The 24,217-nt window shown below is 40.3% G+C and overlaps 2 protein-coding genes across 23 annotated transcripts in view; both read right to left on the bottom strand.

The window, feature by feature from the left end:
• LOC117325625 (centrosome and spindle pole-associated protein 1-like) overlaps positions 1-18,792 on the bottom strand; it is a 76,448-nt gene extending 57,656 nt beyond the window's left edge. For 15 of the 22 annotated variants that reach the window (XM_033881992.1, XM_033881993.1, XM_033881995.1 and 12 more), the window contains exons 1-5: positions 15,933-15,979; positions 14,525-14,575; positions 12,123-12,213; positions 9,231-9,356; positions 7,158-7,250 (exon numbers count right to left, since the gene is read on the bottom strand). In XM_033881992.1, coding sequence (XP_033737883.1) covers positions 7,158-7,250; positions 9,231-9,356; positions 12,123-12,213; positions 14,525-14,575; positions 15,933-15,964 — 393 coding nt within the window. In that variant the 5' untranslated portion in view covers positions 15,965-15,979. Of the gene's footprint in view, positions 1-7,157; positions 7,251-8,568; positions 8,815-9,230; positions 9,357-12,122; positions 12,214-14,524; positions 14,576-15,462; positions 15,517-15,932; positions 15,980-18,661 lie in introns of those variants that run through there. The other 7 variants (XM_033881998.1, XM_033881999.1, XM_033881988.1 and 4 more) reach the window with 6 other exon arrangements.
• LOC117326470 (probable maltase-glucoamylase 2) lies at positions 18,599-24,217 on the bottom strand. Its single transcript, XM_033883218.1, has 5 exons — positions 24,203-24,217; positions 21,469-23,619; positions 20,848-20,883; positions 19,922-20,104; positions 18,599-18,817 (listed from the first exon to the last, which is right to left on the bottom strand). The coding sequence occupies exons 1-5, from the start codon at positions 24,215-24,217 to the stop codon at positions 18,599-18,601; spliced, it is 2,604 nt and encodes an 867-aa protein (XP_033739109.1).

Here is a 24,217-nt window from a genome sequence, read left to right as displayed (position 1 = left end):
GTGATACCCGCGTACCTCCCCGACTCAGTGTTATATAATAGTGGTGATACCTGCGTACCTCCCTGACTCAGTGTTATAATAGTGGTGATACCCGCATACCTCCCTGACTCAGTGTTATAATAGTGGTGATACCTGCGTACCTCCCCCACTCAGTGTTATAATAGTGGTGATATCCGCGTATCTCCCCGACTCAGTGTTATAATAGTGGTGATACCCGCGTACCTCCCCGACTCAGTGTTATAATAGTGGTGATACCCGCGTACCTCCCCCACTCAGTGTTATAATAGTGGTGATACCCGCGTACCTCCCCCACTCAGTGTTATAATAGTGGTGATATCCGCGTACCTCCCCGACTCACTGTTATAATAGTGGTGATATCCGCGTACCTCCCCGACTCAGTGATATAATAGTGGTGATACCCGCATACCTCCCTGACTCAGGTATATAATAGTGGTGATATCCGCGTACCTACCCGACTCAGTGTTATAATAATGGTGATACCCGCGTACCTCCCCCACTCAGTGTTATAATAATGGTGATACCCGCGTACCTCCCCCACTCAGTGATATAATAGTGGTGATATCCGCGTACCTCCCCGACTCAGTGTTATAATAGTGGTGATACCCGCATACCTCCCTGACTCAGTGTTATAATAGTGGTGATATCCGTGTACCTCCCCGACTCAGTGTTATAATAGTGGTGATATCCGCGTACCTCCCCGACTCAGTGTTATAATAGTGGTGATACTCATGTACCTCCCCGACTCAGTGTTATAATAATGGTGATACCCGCGTACCTCCCCGACTCAGTGTTATAATAGTGGTGATACCCGCGTACCTCCCCGACTCAGTGTTATATAATAGTGATATCCTGTCATTACCCCAACACAACATTGTTCTAACAATCTACACCAATCAACTAAAGTGATGACGTGTGGCACGTACTAAACAATATTCTAATTAAAACGTGTTTTTCATTGATTTAATGAAGTGTTGTGCCAAAACAAAACACATATTTTCCTTAACAACTCCACAACTGTGGCGGTGATAAAGATGTAATAATAACATTATATAACAATACCTCAACAATTAAGAATAAAGGACAGTGAACAATGAACAGTACATGCAACACAAAAGATATCAGAATACTGATTCTCATGCCCCTCAGAATACTGATTCTCATGCCCCTCAGGATACTGATTCTCATGCCCCTCAGAATACTGATTCTCATGCCCCTCAGAATACTGATTCTCATGCCCCTCAGGATACTGATCCCCCACTTCCCCCTCAGAATACTGACCCACCCTTCCCCCTCAGGATACTGATCCCCCCTTCCCCCTCAGAATACTGATCCCACTTCCCCCTCAGAATACTGATCCCCCTCCCCCCTCAGAATACTGATCCCCCTCCCCCCTCAGAATACTGATCCCCCCCTTCCCCCTCAGGATACTGATCCCCCTTCCCCCTCAGAATACTGATCCCCCTCCCCCCTCAGGATACTGATCCCCTCCCCCCTCAGAATACTGATCCCCTCCCCCCTCAGAATACTGATCCCCCTCCCCCCTCAGAATACTGATCCCCCCCTTCCCCCTCAGGATACTGATCCCCCTCCCCCCTCAGAATACTGATCCCCTCCCCCCTCAGAATACTGATCCCCCCTTCCCCCTCAGAATACTGATCCCCCTCCCCCCTCAGACTACTGATCCCCCTCCCCCCTCAGAATACTGATCCCCCCTTCCCCCTCAGAATACTGATCCCCCCCTTCCCCTCAGGATACTGATCCCCCCTTCCCCCTCAGGATACTGATCCCCCTTCCCCCTCAGAGTACTGATCCCCCACTTCCCCCTCAGGATACTGATCCCCCACTTCCCCCTAAGAATACTGATCCCCCCTCCCCCCTCAGAATACTGATCCCCCTTCCCCCTCAGGATACTGATCCCCCACTTCCCCCTAAGAATATTGATCCCCCTCCCCCCTCAGAATACTGATCCCCCTCCCCCCTCAGAATACTGATCCCCCTTCCCCCTCAGTATACTGATCCCCACTTCCCCCTCAGAATACTGATCCCCACTTCCCCCTCAGTATACTGATCCCCCCCTTCCCCCTCGGAGTACTGATCCCCCTTCCCCGTCAGAGTACTGATCCCCCCTTCCCCCTCAGAGTACTGATCCCCCCTCCCCCCTCAGAATACTGATCCCCCCTTCCCCCTCAGTATACTGATCCCCCCTTCCCCCTCAGAGTACTGATCCCCCCCTCCCCCCTCAGAATACTGATCCCCCCTTCCCCCTCAGAGTACTGATCCCCCCTTCCCCCTCAGAGTACTGATCCCCCCCTCCCCCCTCAGAATACTGATCCCCCCCTTCCCCCTCAGAGTACTGATCCCCCTTCCCCCTCAGAGTACTGATCCCCCCTTCCCCTCAGAATACTGATCCCCCCCTTCCCCTCAGGATACTGATCCCCCTTCCCCCTCAGGATACTGATCCCCCTTCCCCCTCAGAGTACTGATCCCCCACTTCCCCCTCAGGATACTGATCCCCCACTTCCCCCTAAGAATACTGATCCCCCTCCCCCCTCAGAATACTGATCCCCCTTCCCCCTCAGGATACTGATCCCCCACTTCCCCCTAAGAATATTGATCCCCCCTCCCCCCTCAGAATACTGATCCCCCTCCCCCCTCAGAATACTGATCCCCCCTTCCCCCTCAGTATACTGATCCCCACTTCCCCCTCAGAATACTGATCCCCACTTCCCCCTCAGTATACTGATCCCCCCTTCCCCCTCGGAGTACTGATCCCCCTTCCCCGTCAGAGTACTGATCCCCCCTTCCCCCTCAGAGTACTGATCCCCCCTCCCCCCTCAGAATACTGATCCCCCTTCCCCTCAGTATACTGATCCCCCCTTCCCCCTCAGAGTACTGATCCCCCCCTCCCCCCTCAGAATACTGATCCCCCCCCTCCCCCCTCAGAGTACTGATCCCCCCTTCCCCCTCAGAGTACTGATCCCCCTCCCCCCTCAGAATACTGATCCCCCCTTCCCCCTCAGAGTACTGATCCCCCTTCCCCCTCAGAGTACTGATCCCCCCTTCCCCTCAGAGTACTGATCCCCCCTCCCCCTCAGAATACTGATCCCCCCCTTCCCCCTCAGAATACTGATCCCCCCTCCCCCCTCAGGATACTGATCCCCCCTTCCCCTCAGAATACTGATCCCCTCCCCCCTCAGTATACTGATCCCCCTCCCCCCTCAGTATACTGATCCCCCCTTCCCTCTCAGAATACTGATCCCCCCTCCCCCCTCAGAATACTGATCCCCACTTCCCCCTCAGAATACTGATCCCCACTTCCCCCTCAGTATACTGATCCCCCCTCCCCCCTCAGAATACTGATCTCCCTTCCCCCTCAGTATACTGATCCCCCCTTCCCCCTAAGAATACTGATCCCCCCTTCCCCCTCAGAATACTGATCCCCCTTCCCCCTCAGAATACTGATCCCCCCTTCCCCCTCAGTATACTGATCCCCCCTTCCCCCTCAGAATACTGATCCCCCCCTTCCTCCTCAGAATACTGATCTCCCTTCCCCCTCAGTATACTGATCTCCCTTCCCCCTCAGTATACTGATCCCCCCTTCCCCCTCAGAATACTGATCCCCCCTTCCCCCTCAGTATACTGATCCCCCCCTTCCCCCTCAGAATACTGATCCCCCTCCCCCCTCAGTATACTGATCCCCCCCTTCCCCTCAGGATACTGATCCCCCTCCCCCCTCAGTATACTGATCCCCCCCTCCCCCCTCAGTATACTGATCCCCCTCCCCCCTCAGTATACTGATCCCCCTTCACCCTCAGTATACTGATCCCCCTCCCCCCTCAGTATACTGATCCCCCTCCCCCCCTCAGTATACTGATCCCCCCCCCCCCCTCAGTATACTGATCCCCCTCCCCCCTCAGTATACTGATCCCCCTCCCCCCCTCAGTATACTGATCCCCCTCCCCCCTCAGTATACTGATCCCCCTTCACCCTCAGAATAATGATCCCCCTTCCCCTCAGAATAATGATCCCCCTTCCCCCTCAGTATACTGATCCCCCCTTCCCCCTCAGAGTACTGATCCCCCCCCTCCCCCCTCAGAATACTGATCCCCCCCTTCCCCCTCAGAGTACTGATCCCCCCTTCCCCCTCAGAGTACTGATCCCCCCTCCCCCCTCAGAATACTGATCCCCCCTTCCCCCTCAGAGTACTGATCCCCCTTCCCCCTCAGAGTACTGATCCCCCCTTCCCCCTCAGAGTACTGATCCCCCCTCCCCCCTCAGAATACTGATCCCCCCTTCCCCCTCAGAATACTGATCCCCCCTCCCCCCTCAGGATACTGATCTCCCCTTCCCCTCAGAATACTGATCCCCTCCCCCCTCAGTATACTGATCCCCCTCCCCCCTCAGTATACTGATCCCCCCTTCCCTCTCAGAATACTGATCCCCCCCCCCCCCCCCTCAGAATACTGATCCCCACTTCCCCCTCAGAATACTGATCCCCACTTCCCCCTCAGTATACTGATCCCCCCTCCCCCCTCAGAATACTGATCTCCCTTCCCCCTCAGTATACTGATCCCCCCTTCCCCCTAAGAATACTGATCCCCCTTCCCCCTCAGAATACTGATCCCCCTTCCCCCTCAGAATACTGATCCCCCTTCCCCCTCAGTATACTGATCCCCCCTTCCCCCTCAGAATACTGATCCCCCCTTCCTCCTCAGAATACTGATCTCCCTTCCCCCTCAGTATACTGATCCCCCCCTTCCCCCTAAGAATACTGATCCCCCTTCCCCCTCAGAATACTGATCCCCCTTCCCCCTCAGTATACTGATCCCCCCTTCCCCCTCAGAATACTGATCCCCCTCCCCCCTCAGTATACTGATCCCCCCTTCCCCTCAGGATACTGATCCCCCTCCCCCCTCAGTATACTGATCCCCCTCCCCCCTCAGTATACTGATCCCCCTCCCCCCTCAGTATACTGATCCCCCTTCACCCTCAGTATACTGATCCCCCTCCCCCCTCAGTATACTGATCCCCCTCCCCCCTCAGTATACTGATCCCCCTCCCCCCTCAGTATACTGATCCCCCTCCCCCCTCAGTATACTGATCCCCCTCCCCCCTCAGTATACTGATCCCCCTTCACCCTCAGTATACTGATCCCCCTCCCCCCCTCAGTATACTGATCCCCCTCCCCCCTCAGTATACTGATCCCCCTTCCCCCTCAGTATACTGATCCCCCTCCCCCCTCAGTATACTGATCCCCCTCCCCCCTCAGTATACTGATCCCCCTCCCCCCTCAGGATACTGATCCCCCTTCCCCCTCAGAATAATGATCCCCCTTCCCCTCAGAATAATGATCCCCCTTCCCCTCAGTATACTGATCCCCCTCCCCCCTCAGGATACTGATCCCCCTTCCCCCTCAGTATACTGATCCCCCCTTCCCCCTCAGTATACTGATCCCCCCTTCCCCCTCAGAATACTTATCCCCCTCCCCCCCTCAGAATACTGATCCCCCCTTCCCCCTCAGGATACTGATCCCCCCTTCCCCCTCAGGATACTGATCCCCCACTTCCCCCTCAGAATACTGATCCCCCTTCCCCCTCAGGATACTGATCCCCCTCCCCCCTCAGAATACTGATCCCCCCTTCCCCCTCAGTATACTGCTCCCCCCTCAGTATACTGATCCCCCTCCCCCCTCAGTATACTGATCCCCCCTTCCCCCTCAGGATACTGACCCCCCCTCCCCCCTCAGATATTATAATTGATTATAATGATTTCAGCTGTCAGAACACCAACAATTATTATAGTCTTTGCTTGACAAAGGAAACAGACATTTTCGAAAGCTCACAAATTAAGTTTTCAATTTCTGTTTGTGTACAAATTTATTTTGATGATCTGAGAGTATTCCCACCCAATGAAACACTCTAATGAGTCTTTACATGCATTAATGTTAAATGCTTATCCAACATTGTTTTGGAACTGCACACACATACACAATATCTAGTAATTATAAGATGGTATCAGCCAGCCATACGACTTAGTTCTGTGTACAGATACCAGATATAGCTGTCCCTGTTTTTTAATTACTGTCGACATGTTACAACAGAAGACTTGTCAACCATTGTCACAAAACAGTCCATGATATATTCAATTACAACCTCCACACGATTCCAGGACAAATATACTAGAAATACTAATGTTAAAACAAATTTTGTCCATTTGATATGCATAGTATAATTACTTCTCCCAATTAGCTGTGACTCAAAGTAATTCAGCAGTCACCAAACCAGTAAATCGTGTTTAAACTCTGAACTAAGCACATACACAAAATTGATCAGCATATAATGTTTCAAGTTCATTCTTAGATATTGATGGCAGTTTGGTTGAACTTAAATATTAGTAGCACAATAATTGTAATTTTAACAAAAATGTCATCATTTAGTTTTTTAGTAAGGATGTCATCATTTAGTTTTTTAGTACGGATGTCATTGTTTAGTTTCTTAGTCAGGATTTCATCATTTAGTTTCTTAGTAAGGATGTCATCATTTAGTTTCTTAGTCAGGATGTCATCATTTAGTTTCTTAGTCAGGATGTCATCATTTAGTTTCTTAGTCAGGATGTCATCATTTAGTTTCTTCGTCAGGATGTCATCATATAGTTTCTTAGTCAGGATGTCATCGTTTAGTTTCTTAGTCAGGATGTCATCGTTTAGTTTTTTAGTCAGGATGTCATTGTTTAGATTTTTAGTGAGGATTTCATCATTTAGTTTCTTAGGATGTCATTGTTAAGTTTCTAAGTAAGGACGAAATCATTCAGTTTCTTAGTAAAGATTTTATCGTATTGTTTCTTAGTAAGGACTAAATCATTTAGTTTCTTAGTAAGGGCGAAATCATTTAGTTTCTTAGTCAGGTTTTCATCATTTAAATTCTTAATAAGGTCATCATTTCTTTTCTGCTCAATGATGTCATCATTTAGTTTTGTATTAAGGAGGTCATCATTAAGTCCTTAGTAAGGAATTTGTTACCTAACTTCTTAGTAAACTATATCAATATGAAACTATTAATAAAACTATAGGACACAAATTTTAGTATCTTGATTAAGGTGGTACTGTCTGAGATATATCAATTATTTGTAGAATGTACCTTTTGTTTACGGCGAGGAGCTGGTGGGGGGGGACCACGCTCAAGGTCTAACCTAGGGACCTCCTCTTGTGATGGTGAATTCCTTCCATGTCTCTGTATTCATGTATATTTAAAACCAACATATTCCAAAAATCTAGGAAATACATTTTATACCTATATCAAAACAATCCTACAGCTACAATTTAGCCTACAGTAACTGATCATTGTTCACCGACATGAAGGTACATTTAGCATTTCACTGTTATGTTGAAATTTTTTATTTTCTTTTTTTAACCCTTGATAACGATAAAATTATTACAGGTATGAAACTCTAAAATAACTTCAAAACCATTCCTTTAAAATTTTATACAATATTTTGAACATCTTTCATATTTTATTTCTAAATGAAAAAGAACTTTAAGAGAAAATGTGATTGGTAATGATCAATGAATGCACAAATATCCAGCAAACAAGACAGGACACACAGCTACAGCTATTAGTAACCCAGACCACAAGTCTACAGTCTCAAAAGGATGGGAGTTAAAATGAAGACATCAACATACAAATGTATATTGTTGACTGTCATTTTCTCTGGTGACGTTACAGGACTCTGCGATTCAGAACTATATAGCTAGGTAGCCATTTTTCTTATTTATAATTAAGGAAAATGTGTTTATAGATTCATTTTTCTGATCTATCAATGTGATTGATTTTTTATCTGAAATGTTTTCAACGTGTTACATTACTACATGTATACTATTATGGGGTTAGCTAGTGTGTATCTATTTACAGGTGTATCTGTTTACCATAGACATGTCAACGGTTATATTAATTCCTTTTTCAATTAAATCAAACTTACAATACAAGAATATAGTCCACACTATCACAGTCACCGGTAAATCAGAGAAAGTTTTCCATGTAAAATTGAGTAAAATATCCAGAATGGTACCGGAGACACAAGCACATACCTGACCATGCTGGTTATAGCTACAATGGTGAATACTGCATATACACGTACTACAATGACCTATTTCTGGTGTGATTGGTACTGCCTATAGACAACTAATCAGGCATTTAAATATCTTTGAACGAAGACAATGGCTAAGCAATGAAGACTGTATTTTTATCATCACGACTTATTTACCTCAATATCACTATACAAAAGAAATAAACAAAGGCCTGGAGTCATTATCTGTTAGACAATCTAATTATATATCAGCACAACAACTAATGACAGACATCAACACAAGGAGAGTTATCTCCCTTTATTTATTATCTCCCTTAATTTAATGGAAAAAAATGCATAATTTTATCAATTCGAATAATTTCCTAATCTAAAAACAATATACATTTATATATAAAGTGAGAATGAAGTACTTAGATGTCTTATTAAACTGGGCATAGGATCAATATGTATACCTGAAATACTTACAAAAGAAAAACTTGTGTTTTCTTCTAGAAATCTATCCATGTGTAGCTTTATAATTGTCTCCCTATCCTGTCATTTCTCTAACCGTCCATTTTAATCCACTGACCAGTACTGAGAGTAAGTAGTGCAGCACAATACCACTGAGTGACCACACGTTATACAGTACCTACACTACCTCAAGACCTGGGTATACACACTCATCTATAATTCAACACTCCACTCTCACCAACAGTAATAACCGACATATTTCAGTACCCAGGGGTACACATCCGACATCAACTCAATAGATTTGTGTGATCATCATGGACCTGTAGTCGTCCATTAGGTTTCTAATGAAGTGCACACTAAGGTTGATAAAGGTACTATTTAATGACCAGTTAGATAAGGTCTTAATACACAGGTACTAACTTAAAGTAAGAACATTCCGTATTATACCCTAAATACATCCCCTAAACAGCTTCTAGTGGAGAGGAGAAATCAATATATCTATGTATAGTCTTTATCATAGAATAAACACAAGGAGATGTCAAGTTAAATATTACAGGCACTGAACCTTGATTATTCTGAACAATTCTGCTGCAATAAATAATGACGAGGTGTCTCAGCCATCAGACATGGGATATAGGACACTTTACATTGTATTTTCTGTGAGTAAGATTACTTACAGATCTCGGACGTTCCCGCTCCCGGGGCAAAGGAGGGCGCCTATCCGCAGATTTTGATCTTTGATTCTCTTCTTTATTTCTCAAATATTCATTGTATTCGTCATTTCTTTCCACCTTTTTCCGCATCTACGTGACATAAATGTTTGACACAGACTGTTTATAGGGGAAGAGGTTACCTGCTCTTAAGGTAAGGATTCTCAATGTTTATTATCTCGAAGGTGTTGTTGATGAAACTCCCATCCTTTTTTCACAGCACTTCAACTGTTGGCTATAGAATGTTAGTCAAAAACAGAAATCTCCAGTTGTTTGCAGCCCTTAAATGTTAGTTACTCATTCACCAAACTTTTAAAAGCATATGATTGGTCAGTTAACAACATGGGTATATTGATACACTGGAGCCAGATTGAGCTTACCCTATATATATATATATATATTATAGGGAATATGTACATATCCATTTTAGAATGACAGTGTCACCTGAAGTGTAGATTTCCACTCTACTGGCATTACTTTAGTAATTATCATAACTTAAATTGTCTGACCAATAACGATGTCTAAAATCAGAAGTTTGGTGGGGCAGAGTACCTTAACCTTACATACAAAAAGGCTATCACACACAAGTGTGTACTTCAACACGTCTTGTATAAACAATGTGAAGTTTACACAAATACATGTACTGTTAAAAACAAATTCAGGGGCCATAACTCATGCTATGTACAGCACTTTCTAACACCAGTAGTGTTAAACGTTGGCATCAATCAGATAAAGTAAGAGATTTAATAGCCAGACAAAATTATTAGGACCATAATTAACATATTCAATTGGTGATTTGAGGAATTGAAGATCCAATTTTTTTAATTTCTATTTTTTGTTGTGTTTTTGTTTTTTGTTTTGTTTTTTGTTTTTTATTTAATTTCAAACGGAAACCAGAAAAAAAAAATACTAAAAGTCTACAAGACAAGAAACAAAACTTGTGCAAACATAAAAACAGGTTTAAAATATCAATGAAATATTGTGAAAATGTTTATCTCTAAATTTAACTTTCATGAACTTGAATAGATAAAATAGAAAATATAAGTTTATCAAAATAAATAATTTTTTTCTTTCATTGTGATCGAGACACAAAAAGAAATATAAAAAGGAGCTTTCAGGATGAAAATCTATCAAAAAATTATGAAGAATATAAAACATGAAAATATTATAATTTATTGTGAATGCTACCAGCCACACTACAAAACACAACAAGAATATTTGTACATTAAATTTCTATCACCAAGCGTTGCCACCAGCACACAGCTTTTTCAGTCTTTACATTAAAGTCTCATTTGTGATAAAACAACAACGATATGTGTTGTAAAGACTGAAAATTGATCACTGAATATTGAAATCTTTCAAATATTAAATGTCAATAGCATCTACAGTAACACATATTCTACAATGATTCAAGTTAGCATTCAACCACAGATATATATGATGTATATATCTACAGCAAACATGACAAAAACATGGCGGCTGGCTGCATGGTGAGTGATATCCCCTCTCATTCATTGAAATATTATAGCAAAAACTATTAACAAAAAAAAGATTTACAAAACAAAATTCAAACTGTCAAAAATTTATCTTTTTTCCTGAATCAAAACTTGAATCTTGAGGAAGGGACATAACTCTGAGATGATGGCACAAGAAGCCATGCACAGAGACTTACGGAGTACGGTTTAACGTCATTATAGTCTTTGGAACGTTCAAACCACTCCATCGACCAGCTTCTTGGCGAATCAAATGATAAGTTGAGTTGGTCCTACAGCACAAAGGCACTGGCTGTTTATCAAAACCCTTAGCAGTCTTAGCACTCAACATAATTCATATCACAGATCACTTACATGTATCTATAATTTACTTTAACAAATTCTCATCAAATCAAGCACTTTTTCTTAAGTTATTGATATCTAAATGAAGACTGAAGTGTAACTGAAAACAGAAACTTTGGTCTACAACACATTCATCATGTATTTGAGTTTTATTCTGGAAAGAACATATCCTAGCTCTTACATATATAATTATGAAATAAATGTAATTGCCCTACACTGAAAGCAAACCATTTTAATGAAAACACTGTCAAACAAAACACATAAAATGTTAGAACAAATCTGAAATGTCAAAAATATCATAATAAAATCATGAAAAACATAGTAAAGGTGTAAATATAATTTAGAGTCCAAAATACAATTCACTTTTATATGTTGCAGATGATGAAAAGGAAAAAATCATAACGATAGTGACTTCACAGTGCAAGTAATGATTTCTTGATTGGTCTTGTTCACCTGAAATTGAGCCTCCAGATACAAAGACTAACACAGAATTGGGGAATTAAGACCATCACATGTGGTAAGGAAATTCAAATGATGTAAAGTGTATCTACTTCAGACTCCAGAACGATAAACATGTAAAGTGTATCTACTTCAGACTCCAGAACGATAAACATGTAAAGTGTATCTACTTCAGACTCCAGATCGATAAACATGTAAAGTGTATCTACTTCAGACTCCAGATCTATAAACATGTAAAGTGTATCTACTTCAGACTCCAGAACGATAAACATGTAAAGTGTATCTACTTCAGACTCCAGAACGATAAACATGTAAAGTGTATCTACTTCAGACTCCAGATCGATAAACATGTAAAGTGTATCTACTTCAGACTCCAGATCTATAAACATGTAAAGTGTATCTACTTCAGACTCCAGAACGATAAACATGTAAAGTGTATCTACTTCAGACTCCAGATCTATAAACATGTAAAGTGTATCTACTTCAGACTCCAGAACGATAAACATGTAAAGTGTATCTACTTCAGACTCCAGATCTATAAACATATAAAGGTGTGAAACATTACCTCATTGTCCACTGCTGACTGGCCTGGGAGTCCTCCATTGAAACTCTCAGGGCTGGACATCTTCAAATCGAGCCCGGTTACGAGGCGGAGTCTGAAAAAGTGCAATCATAATCAAACAAAATTGGACACTAGCATACCTGTATAATATACAGAATCTGAAACTCATATATTGTCTTTATGTCAAAATGCATTCCAGAAATGTCATCCATTTTCATTAAAATCTTGTCAATATTTACAAACCAACACCTCATGTTACAAACCATTCTGTCCATCAGATAATATCATAGCAGTAATTTTGGATACTTGACACTGAACACTCAAAATATAGACGTATCCCTAAACTCCTTGTAAGGAAGAACGCAAAATTTATTTGGTTCTTTCAGCAATTATACTTTGATAATAAATCTAGTATGACATAACGATTGATCTAGTTGGGTATATTGAGACAATACATACAATCTAAATGTTGTTACATTAATTGTTACACATCAGTAAACCTCACTAATTAACACTGCCAATAAAAGACTGTCAAAGTGGTGCTCTAACTGTGACACGTATTGTGTGTATACTATAATCAGTCAGACAGGATGTAATCCTTACACTTTACTAAAATAATTGTAATTGTACAATGTTGAGTGTCTAGGTGATCAAAATAATCTCAAATTAAATCCAATTCCATGTCATTTACTGAAACTTGTCAAAGCTTGTTATAAAATTTATCTAAGATCCTTAATGAAAAATGATCTAAATCTTAATGATAAAACAGAAATAAAATCCAAAGTCAGTGTGAAAAAAACTGTAGAGATTAAAAGTGTAGTAAAACGTGTGTGGGTACAGGATATACTGGTACTTTTAAGGTTTTATTTTCAAGCCTTTAAGGTTTTTATCTTTTTCACTAGTTTTCACTGAAAGCATAAAATCTTGAAGTTAGATACCTGCTAGTAAACATAAATGTTCTTTAATGGCCTGTTTCATAATTTTTAATTCTTTTTCTTAATTTTTTTCCATAAAAGCTGTGAAAATATGAACCATAAAAAATAATGACCTTGACCAGTTATCCATTAGGTGATTATCATAGTGTGTATCCAACCACCCAAGGACAAACGGGTATACAATACCGCTAGTAGGGACACACAAGGACAAACGGGTATACAACACCACTGGTGGGGACACACAAGGACAAACGGGTATACAACACCACTGGTGGGGACACACAAGGACAAACGGGTATACAACACCACTGGTGGGGACACACAAGGACAAACGGGTATACAACACCACTGGTGGGGACACACAAGGACAAACGGGTATACAACACCACTGGTGGGGACACACAAGGACAAACGGGTATACAACACCACTGGTGGGGACACACAAGGACAAACGGGTATACAACACCACTGGTGGGGACACACAAGGACAAACGGGTATACAACACCACTGGTGGGGACACACAAGGACAAACGGGTATACAACACCACTGGTGGGGACACACAAGGACAAACGGGTATACAACACCACTGGTGGGGACACACAAGGACAAACGGGTATACAACACCACTGGTGGGGACACACAGACTACATTCAAGTGACCAGCAATACATCTATTTCATTTATGCTTTATTTCTTTTTAATGTTTTTTTGGATATAACCTCAAGTAGGAGATGTTATTGATTTTTATTAATATTTTTGTCAGAAGAAAAATAAAAAAATCCATGTTTTTTTTACCAATAAATTAATTGCCAAGTACAATTTGTATAACCCTGTTGCTGGAATCTTGATATTCAACTCACTGATATGTATACAGCAAATTTCAGACAGATCTTGGTACCCACCATCAGTATTCTAATGTATGATATAAACACAAATGATGCTTTGTTTTGGCTAAATCTTGTGATCTATCATTATGAAGATCTTGACCTATGACCTGTGACCTGGCATAGAATTATTCACAAATGGCCACCAATCCAAACCATATCAACATCCTTGTTTAATGACTCCTCTCTCTTAAATTTGACTGGAAAACATGTTTCAATATTCCAAAATTATATAACATTTGAATGGTAATTTCAACTAAATTTTAAGATATTAAAAATCATATATGTATTTGACATATGTGATTTTCACCAATGACCTTGACCTTTGCATCTAGAACAGGGTATGTTAATTTGGATCGACTACCAAAGGTTAGATATAAATGCATAAATATTAATTTGGTGAAGATAAGTCAGAGAGCGGGTCATTCATCAAATTAATCAATGTGTTCTAAAGACCACGGTGTGGAGGTGTGTACAGGTGTGAAGAATACAATGGTCATGTTGTGGTGTGGAGGGATTGATATTAATATGTGTACAGGTGTGAAGAATACAATGATCATGCCACAACAATACATATGAACCTACAGAGTTATAGTCAGGCCTCTGGGGAGGACGGCCGCGGACCTGGCGAGGGTCCTGTGGACAGAGGCGACATCTGACATCACAACACATACATACATCATATACAACACAGCAGCTATATCTATATCAGGTAACATCATACCTGATCTATATCAGATCTACCTGGTAATCAACATTTCATTTCCTTATATTACACATGGTTAATGCTAAAACACAACTGATACAGAAATGCAGCATTACACGGAACATTGGCAATTCAATATCAATGTCTGGTCGATCCAATATCATTTATATAAAGCAATTTAAATTTAATACAAGATCGCATTCTGAAGATCAAAGAGCTCCAAAAATCACATGTTTCTACTGTATATACATTGATTGTTAGAAAATGACAAGCGAAGTGCTCATAAAGGTGCAATATGGATACTGGTATAAGGTATATCCTTATACAGGAAACATCCTATGGATTTCCCTGCTAATGTGTATAAGAGTATACAAGAATGCTGGGTACTGCTAAAGCAATCAATGTATGTCCCCTACCAGCCCCTGCTAAAAATAGTAACAGTGACTTTTTCCTTGACCAAAAAACCCTGAAACTCGAAATTGATCTGTAGCTATTCATACTGAAGTTGCATACCAACTTTCACCAACATAATTTGAAGCATGGCTGAGAAAAGTGCATAAAACTGAGTGGACATACAGACAGACAGGAGGAAACCTATATATAGTCCCCCTGGTTTTATCGGTAAGAGACTAATAACAATATATTAAGACCAGCATGATATATATGTAAGCAAGAGGAAGACGTGCATGGCAGCAGATTCACAAGACTTCATCTAAAACAAGATTTCGGAGAAATGGCTAGCAATGAAACAACCCTGACAACACAAGTCACATCCAAAGATACAAAGCATGCATTTAATGCCATGTGGACCTTTTACCTCTGTGTATCGTGTGCCCTTTTCAGAGGATGGTCGACGGGGCCTGCCTCCTCTCTGAAATTTGTTATAACCATTACGGTTTTAAGGCTCCTAAACTTTTACATAAAATATACTGTTTGGATTAACTCCCCTTGACTGATAAACGTGATTTGTGCGTGTATAAGATTAGTGACATAACACACATTACTAGAGGCTATATGGATGTTGTCTCTTTTCAGTGTTATACCTTACCACGAAACACTTCTACAACAATACACTTTATCTCACGATTCCGTTATAAGCTGATATAATATACACAAACATTTCACTCTAACTGTAATACTTGATAAATAGCTTCAGTACTTGACAAGTGAGAGTATAAGCTTCAGAGACTTGCCAGTCTAGCTATTCCACCTTAGCTCTACTGATGAAGTACAGGATGCTAAGTTATGGAGTGAGGTATTAGCCACACAGGGGTTATCCCCCTTTACCTCCAATCTCTCAGTTTCCAAGACCTCAGCATAAGATTTGGTCATGTCTCGTATAGCCATAGCTTGCTGAAATCATACATACTGGACTATTTATACCTTGTTAATGAAGGCTAACAGGCTATAATTAGATATAGTAATTTATATAACCCATATTACCACAGTACGAAAACATAAAACAATGTTCACATTATTCACTATTTAGTGTAAGTTTCCTGACAGCTTGATATCAAATTAAGTTGATACAGCAAATCAAAATTCTACTTATAGCAGCAGGTTGTAATTAGTTGCTACACAAACTTTTAATGAGATGACGATTGTGTAAATGACGTCGGTAGAGAATGGACATTTTAAGGTTATACAGGAGTATGACAACTGGCAGATATATATTTCCTGTCTCTACTCATCATCGGGTGATAATGTTCTTACCACTGTGAGGAGTTAGTTGTATTCTATGATAAAGTGTCCTTATCTCTGTGAGGAGTTGGTTGTATTCTATGATAAAGTGTCCTTACCTCTGTGAGGAGTTGGTTGTATGATAAAGTGTCCTTACCACTGTGAGGAGTTGGTTGTATTCTATGATAAAGTGGCCTTATATCTGTGAGGAGTTGGTTGTATTCTATGATAAAGTGTTCTTACCACTGTGAGGAGTTAGTTGTATGATAAAGTGTTCTCACCTCTGTGACGAGTTGGTTGTATTCTATGATAAAGTGTCCTTACCACTGTGAGGAGTTGGTTGTATGATAAAGGGTTCTTACCTCTGTGAGGAGTTGGTTGTATTCTATGATAAAGTGTCCTTACCTCTGTGAGGAGTTGGTTGTATGATAAAGTGTTCTTACCTCTGTGAGGAGTTGGTTCTATTCTATGATAAAGTGTCCTTACCTCTGTGAGGAGTTGGTTGTATGATAAAGTGTCCTTACCTCTGTGAGGACTTGGTTGTATGATAAAGTGTCCTTATCTCTGTGAGGAGTTGGTTGTATGATAAAGTGTCCTTATCTCTGTGAGGAGTTGGTTGTATTCTATGATAAAGTGTTCTTACCTCTGTGAGGAGTTGGTTGTATTCTATGATAAAGTGTTATTTCCTCTGTGAGGAGTTGGTTGTATGATAAGGTCCTTACCTCTGTGAGGAGTGGTTGTATGATAAAGTGTCCTTACCTCCTGTGAGGAGTTGGTTGTCTGATAAGTGCTTTCTTACCTCTGTTTTGAGGAGGAGTTGGTTGTATTCTATAATAAGTGTCCCTTACCTCTGTGAGGAGTTGGTTTTATTCTATGATAAAGTGTTCTTTACCTCATGTGAGGGAGTGGTTGTATGATAAGTGTCCTTATCTCTGTGAGGAGTTGGTTGTATGATAAAGTGTCCTTACCTCTGTGAGGAGTTGGTTGTATTTCTATGATAAAGTGTCCTTCACCACTGGAGGAGTTGGTTGTATTTCATAATAAGTGTCCTTACCTCTGTGAGGAGTTGGTTGTATTCTATGATAAAGTGTCCTTACCTCTGTGAGGACTTGGTTGTATGATAAAGTGTCCTTACCTCTGTGAGGAGTTGGTTGTATTCTATGATAAAGTGTTCTTACCTCTGTGAGGAGTTGGTTGTATTCTATGATAAAGTGTTCTTACCTCTGTGAGGAGTTGGTTGTATGATAAAGTGTCCTTATCTCTGTGAGGAGTTGGTTTTATGATAAAGTGTCCTTACCTCTGTGAGGAGTTGGTTGTATTCTATGATAAAGTGTCCTTACCTCTGTGAGGAGTTGGTTGTATTCTATGATAAAGTGTCCTTACCTCTGTGAGGAGTTGGTTGTATTCTATGATAAAGTGTCCTTACCTCTGTGAGGAGTTGGTTGTATGATAAAGTGTCCTTACCTCTGTGAGGAGTTGGTTGTAGGATAAGTGTCCTCACCTCTGTGAGGAGTTGGTTGTATTCTATAATAAAGTGTCCTTACCTCTGTGAGGAGTTGGTTGTATTCTATGATAAAGTGTCCTTACCTCTGTGAGGAGTTGGTTGTATTCTATGATAAAGTGTCCTTACCTCTGTGAGGAGTTGGTTGTATGATAAAGTGTCCTTACCTCTGTGAGGAGTTGGTTGTATTCTATGATAAAGTGTCCTTATCTTTGTGAGGAGTTGGTTGTATTCTATGATAAAGTGTCCTTATCTCTGTGAGGACTTGGTTGTATTCTATGATAAAGTGTCCTTACCTCTGTGAGGAGTTGGTTGTATTCTATGATAAAGTGTCCTTACCTCTGTGAGGAGTTGGTTGTATGATAAAGTGTCCTCACCTCTGTGAGGACTTGGTTGTATGATAAAGTGTCCTTACCTCTGTGAGGAGTTGGTTGTATTCTATGATAAAGTGTCCTTATCTCTGTGAGGAGTTGGTTGTATTCTATGATAAAGTGTCCTTACCTCTATGAGGAGTTGGTTGTATTCTATGATAAAGTGTCCTTACCTCTGTGAGGAGTTGGTTGTATTCTATGATAAAGTGTCCTTATCTCTGTGAGGAGTTGGTTGTATGATAAAGTGTCCTTATCTCTGTGAGGAGTTGGTTGTATTCTATGATAAAGTGTCCTTACCTCTGTGAGGAGTTGGTTGTATGATAAAGGGTTCTTACCTCTGTGAGGAGTTGGTTGTATTCTATGATAAAGTGTCCTTACCTCTGTGAGGAGTTGGTTGTATTCTATGATAAAGTGTCCTTATCTCTGTGAGGAGTTGGTTGTATTCTATGATAAAGTGTCCTTACCTCTGTGAGGAGTTGGTTGTATTCTAACTTTCGTTCATTGTTGAGTTTACTGGTTCGACTTTGTTGTTCTAGCCCTAATTTATTCATGAGTCCTCCTGGAGTTGAAGGGCGTCCTTCATCTTTCTCTCTTTTCAATCTCCTCCCTGTGTTTTGCTTCTGTAAACAATCCAAATATACAGTATGTTAATATCTTACACAAAGTATCAGAATGTCATCTACTGCATCTAGAAATTTATATATGCATAATTTATTCTCATGTATCGAAAGATAAATTGGTAAAAAATTGTTTTATTCAGAATCTCAAATATTAAACACTAATATTATGCAGCACATAACCTGGTACCAAGTTACCGGTAAGTAAAATGTCTTAAGAAATAATTTCACATTGAGAATTTAATACATAATTAAATTTCAAAATAAATCAAGTGTAGGATACAAATTTACTGAAATGAATGGTGTGCATGAAGACAAAAAACATCAACTTAATCTAGATAAAACTTTTTTTTTCGATATTAAATCAAGATAATTCATTATTATCAATCAAAACAAATGTATGGCATCAAATAAAAACAAATATTTTCTAAAAACTGATCAGAAGCAAATGTACTAAGTAATAGAATGGATTTCAACAAAAAGAAAAAAATGTATAAAATATTATACAATGTATACCAAATTCAGATATGGTATACATCAGTTATCAACATAACAGTATACCTAATTCGGAAGTTATATCAACAATAACTAACATTCAATAGCAGCCAATTCAATATAACACTATTTAGTACAAGGATCAACTGTAAAGGAATTGCATGTAAATTGTGGACAGCAGAGTATATATTAGTACATATATACAGTCATATTAGTGAAATTCAATGCAAAATTTAAAGACAATACAACAAGGAACAATTAAAAAAAAGTTAATCTGAATTGTTTCATGCATCAATTGAATTTAATTTGTAGAAATGTTGTCATGGAAAACAGGAAGAATGATGTAAATGATAATTATCTATTTAGTAGACTTGCTTTTATTCTCCAAGAATCATTCTGATAATAATGATCTAAAAATCAAATTCAGTTATTTCAATGAAAAATAAATATAGATAAAACATCACTATAGACCTCATGTTTCATCAGAAAACATATCAAAAATAACTTCTAAAGGGAGGTAACTCTGCTTCCCATGACACAACTACAGGATACAATGGTACACTACAGGTATTATGACATCAGAGCTGTACATGCAGTGTCGTGCATGTCTACCTGCTCCTCCTCCACCTGTTCCCCCTCGTCATCGTCAGGTGTGACGTTACCATCACCCCCTACAGGTGACATGTTATAGGCGGACACTGTGTGGACAGGCACAGCGTCTTTCAGTGTCTGTCGTGTAGGGTTTTCTTTCCAGGGATGGTACATTCGATTTAGAAATATTCTGTTCTCCTCAAGCTGTTGCATGTAATCAAATAATTACATGATGTAATTATCCTGATAATTATTGACTCCTGATTTGGCCTCAGCTTAACAATTTTTTCTTAGCCTAAGAATTTTACAAATATACCTGGCTAGGATATGAATTGAAGTTAGGTGTGACAAGAATAAAGAGATCACCACTCATACAACGATCCTCCTCTACCCTGTATTAACAACCAATCGGTATCTAACACTAACATCTTCAGAGCCAGTGTCTAGGTACCACATCAGTGCCAGGTACAACAGGACAAGTATTGGACCATACCAAGGTTCATCACCATCTTATTTATCAATAGAACAGGTTATTTTAGGAATAAACTGTTTCATTTCAGCAGTTGGTATTTTTATGATACTTAATGTTTGTGAGTTAAATATTTTCCCTTCAAAAGGCATACTCAGTTGTACCAGCACAAAGTATGTATGTAAAATCTAAATACACAGTAAACTAGATGGTACTTCAGGTAAAGTTTAAATTTGGTTTGGGTTCATAAATGTCAGAAAAAAATAACAAAAATGCTACAATGTATCATAAACTGTAAAATTCATACTGGTCACTACAAACTGTAAAATTCACAACAAACAGTAAAATTTCCAAGTCAGTAAAGCTATAAAATTCACAAGTCAGTAAAGCTGCAAAATTCACAAGTCAGTAAAGCTATAAGATATTCTGTTGAGCACCGATAATTACACCACAACTATATCACACACAAGTGTCTCACCTGGTTGACAAACCTCATCCTCTCTACCACATCATTCTTTAACAAGATCATAAATTAATCATAATGAATTTTATGAATTTTTTTTTTTTTAAATGAATTCAGAACTATCTGTATTTGCATGATATACATTATATACGTATATAAAAACCTTGAAGTTCTAAGAATCAATTATTACTTATTAGCATGACCATACTCAGTAAGGAAGTTTGGTCACTTAGAGTAAAGTACATAATATATACTGGTCAATGGGCATTTCTTAAAAGCTCCATGTATTAAAAAAAAGTAATATTGTAATGTCACTAAGGGGAGGTAACTGTAAAGGCAATCAGCAATAAAATAGTTATAGTCACTAAGTGTTGGCATGGAGGTATAACCAATAGTATTACTAGCATAGTACAGATATTTCATCTAGTGTCTCTAGAACCATTAGTGTTAGTGACAGTGTCTGTAGAACCATTAGTGTTAGGGACAGTGTCTGTAGAACCATTAGTGATAGAGACAGTGTCTGTAGAACCATTAGTGTTAGTGACAGTGTCTGTAGAACCATTAGTGTTAGTGACAGTGTCTGTAGAACCATTAGTGTTAGTGACAGTGTCTGTAGAACCATTAGTGATTAGTGACAGTGTCTGTAGAACCATTAGTGTTAGGGACAGTGTCTGTAGAACCATTAGTGTTAGGGACAGTGTCTGTAGAACCATTAGTGTTAGGGACAGTGTCTGTAGAACCATTAGTGTTAGTGACAGTGTCTGTAGAACCATTAGTGTTAGGGACAGTGTCTGTAGAACCATTAGTGTTAGGGACAGTGTCTGTAGAACCATTAGTGATAGGGACAGTGTCTGTAGAACCATTAGTGATAGGGACAGTGTCTGTAGAACCATTAGTGTTAGGGACAGTGTCTGTAGAACCATTAGTGTTAGTGACAGTGTCTATAGAACCATTAGTGTTAGGGACAGTGTCTGTAGAACCATTGGTGTTAGTGACAGTGTCTGTAGAACCATTAGTGATAGGGACAGTGTCTGTAGAACCATTAGTGATAGGGACAGTGTCTGTAGAACCATAAGTGTTAGGGACAGTGTCTGTAGAACCATTAGTGTTAGGGACAGTGTCTGTAGAACCATTAGTGATAGGGACAGTGTCTGTAGAACCATTAGTGATAGGGACAGTGTCTGTAGAACCATTAGTGTTAAGGACAGTGTCTGTAGAACCATTAGTGTTAGGGACAGTATCTGTAGAACCATTAGTATTAGTGACAGTGTCTGTAGAACCATTAGTGTTAGGGACAGTGTCTGTAGAACCATTAGTGTTAGGGACAGTGTCTGTAGAACCATTAGTGTTAGTGACAGTGTCTGTAGAACCATTAGTGTTAGGGACAGTGTCTGTAGAACCATTAGTGTTAGGGACAGTGTCTGTAGAACCATTAGTGTTAGGGACAGTGTCTGTAGAACCATACGTGTTAGGGACAGTGTCTGTAGAACCATTAGTGTTAGGGACAGTGTCTGTAGAACCATTAGTGTTAGTGACAGTGTCTGTAGAACCATTAGTGATAGGGACAGTGTCTGTAGAACCATTAGTGATAGGGACAGTGTCTGTAGATCTGTTAGTGTTAGGGACAGTGTCTGTAGAACCATTAGTGTTAGTGACAGTGTCTATAGAACCGTTAGTGTTAGGGACAGTGTCTGTAGAACCATTAGTGTTAGGGACAGTGTCTGTAGAACCATTAGTGTTAGGGACAGTGTCTGTAGAACCATTAGTGTTAGGGACAGTGTCTGTAGAACTATTAGTGTTAGGGACAGTGTCTGTAGAACCATTAGTGTTAGTGACAGTGTCTGTAGAACCATTAGTGTTAGGGACAGTGTCTGTAGAACCATTAGTGATAGGGACAGTGTCTGTAGAACCATTAGTGATAGGGACAGTGTCTGTAGAACCATTAGTGTTAGGGACAGTGTCTGTAGAACCATTAGTGTAAGGGACAGTGTCTGTAGAACCATTAGTGTTAGGGACAGTGTCTGTAGAACCATACGTGTTAGGGACAGTGTCTGTAGAACCATACGTGTTAGGGACAGTGTCTGTAGAACCATACGTGTTAGGGACAGTGTCTGTAGAACCATTAGTGATAGGGACAGTGTCTGTAGAACCATTAGTGTTATGGACAGTGTCTGTAGAACCATTAGTGTTAGGGACAGTGTCTGTAGAACCATTAGTGATAGGGACAGTGTCTGTAGAACCATTAGTGTTAGGGACAGTGTCTGTAGAACCATTAGTGATAGGGACAGTGTCTGTAGAACCATTAGTGTTAGGGACAGTGTCTGTAGAACCGTTAGTGTTAGGGACAGTGTCTGTAGAACCGTTAGTGTTAGGGACAGTGTCTGTAGAACCATTGGTGATAGGGACCATGTCTATAGAACCATTAGTGTTAGGGACAGTGTCTGTAGAACCATTAGTGTTAGTGACAGTGTCTGTAGAACCATTAGTGTTAGGGACAGTGTCTGTAGAACCATTAGTGTTAGGGACAGTGTCTGTAGAACTGTTAGTGTTAGGGACAGTGTCTGTATAACCATTAGTGTTAGGGACAGTGTCTGGAGAATGATCAGTATGACTAAGTCTACATGTTGTTAGCTTCAAAACACCTCTAGAGATATGTACCTTGGACAACATTTCCTCGTTCTGGCGCTGACGATCAAAGTCAACCCGTTCTCTCTCCACCTCATACTGCCCTTGGGGTAGGGAGGAAAGCAGCTCTGGGCGGGCCTGTTCCCGGGGGTAGGGGTCAGGCTGTAGCCAAACAAATTAGTACTCACTATAATCTTACTTTCCAGGTATACAATTCCTTAAATGCTATAATTAGAACTACACTATAATTTCTTTTTTTCTAAAGAAATCAATTTCAAGTGTAAGTCTTCTTTTCTGCCTTTTCTGTAAAATGCTTACTAACCCATGATTTCAATTTTTCTTTGAAATATAATACATGACTTTAACACTGAATAACATCATGATCAATTCAGATTGAAAAAATACATCTTTCTTTTTACTTATAGTTCAGGTGTGAGATCAAAGAACATGCAATTAAGAAGAGTTGTTCATAGATTTAGACAGAAAATTTATTCACAGAATATATATACAGTTGTAAAAAATCATCTGAATCCAAAAGGTACAACTATGGCAAAAACAGTTCCACTGTGCTGTACATGTATATCCTTGAGATAAAGTTACTCTGTATCGAGTACCTAGTGAGCAGTTTAGACATGTTCATTTTGTTAAGGTAGATTACGGATGAAATGAATTGTATAATGATCATGATTACAACTGATATGAGGACATCTGTAAATATGTTCAGGTAAGTGAAATTCAGTAGTACTGGATAGGGAAACAT

Source organism: Pecten maximus, chromosome 4 (genome assembly GCF_902652985.1).
Source record: "Pecten maximus chromosome 4, xPecMax1.1, whole genome shotgun sequence".
In the NCBI taxonomy this organism is placed as follows: Eukaryota; Metazoa; Mollusca; class Bivalvia; order Pectinida; family Pectinidae; genus Pecten; species Pecten maximus.
Note: the sequence above shows the minus strand (reverse complement) of the source record. Positions and strands in the feature narration are given on the sequence as shown.

Bases quoted from the DNA above. Each gene is read 5' to 3' on its own strand.
- LOC117326470 (XM_033883218.1), bottom strand. The intron at 20,884-21,468 runs GTCACTAATCAC...ATCTTGTTAAAG, and splicing joins CTAATGGTTCTACAGACACT to AATGATGTGGTAGAGAGGAT. The intron at 18,818-19,921 runs GTAGACATGCAC...GATTGTTTACAG, and splicing joins AACAGGTGGAGGAGGAGCAG to AAGCAAAACACAGGGAGGAG.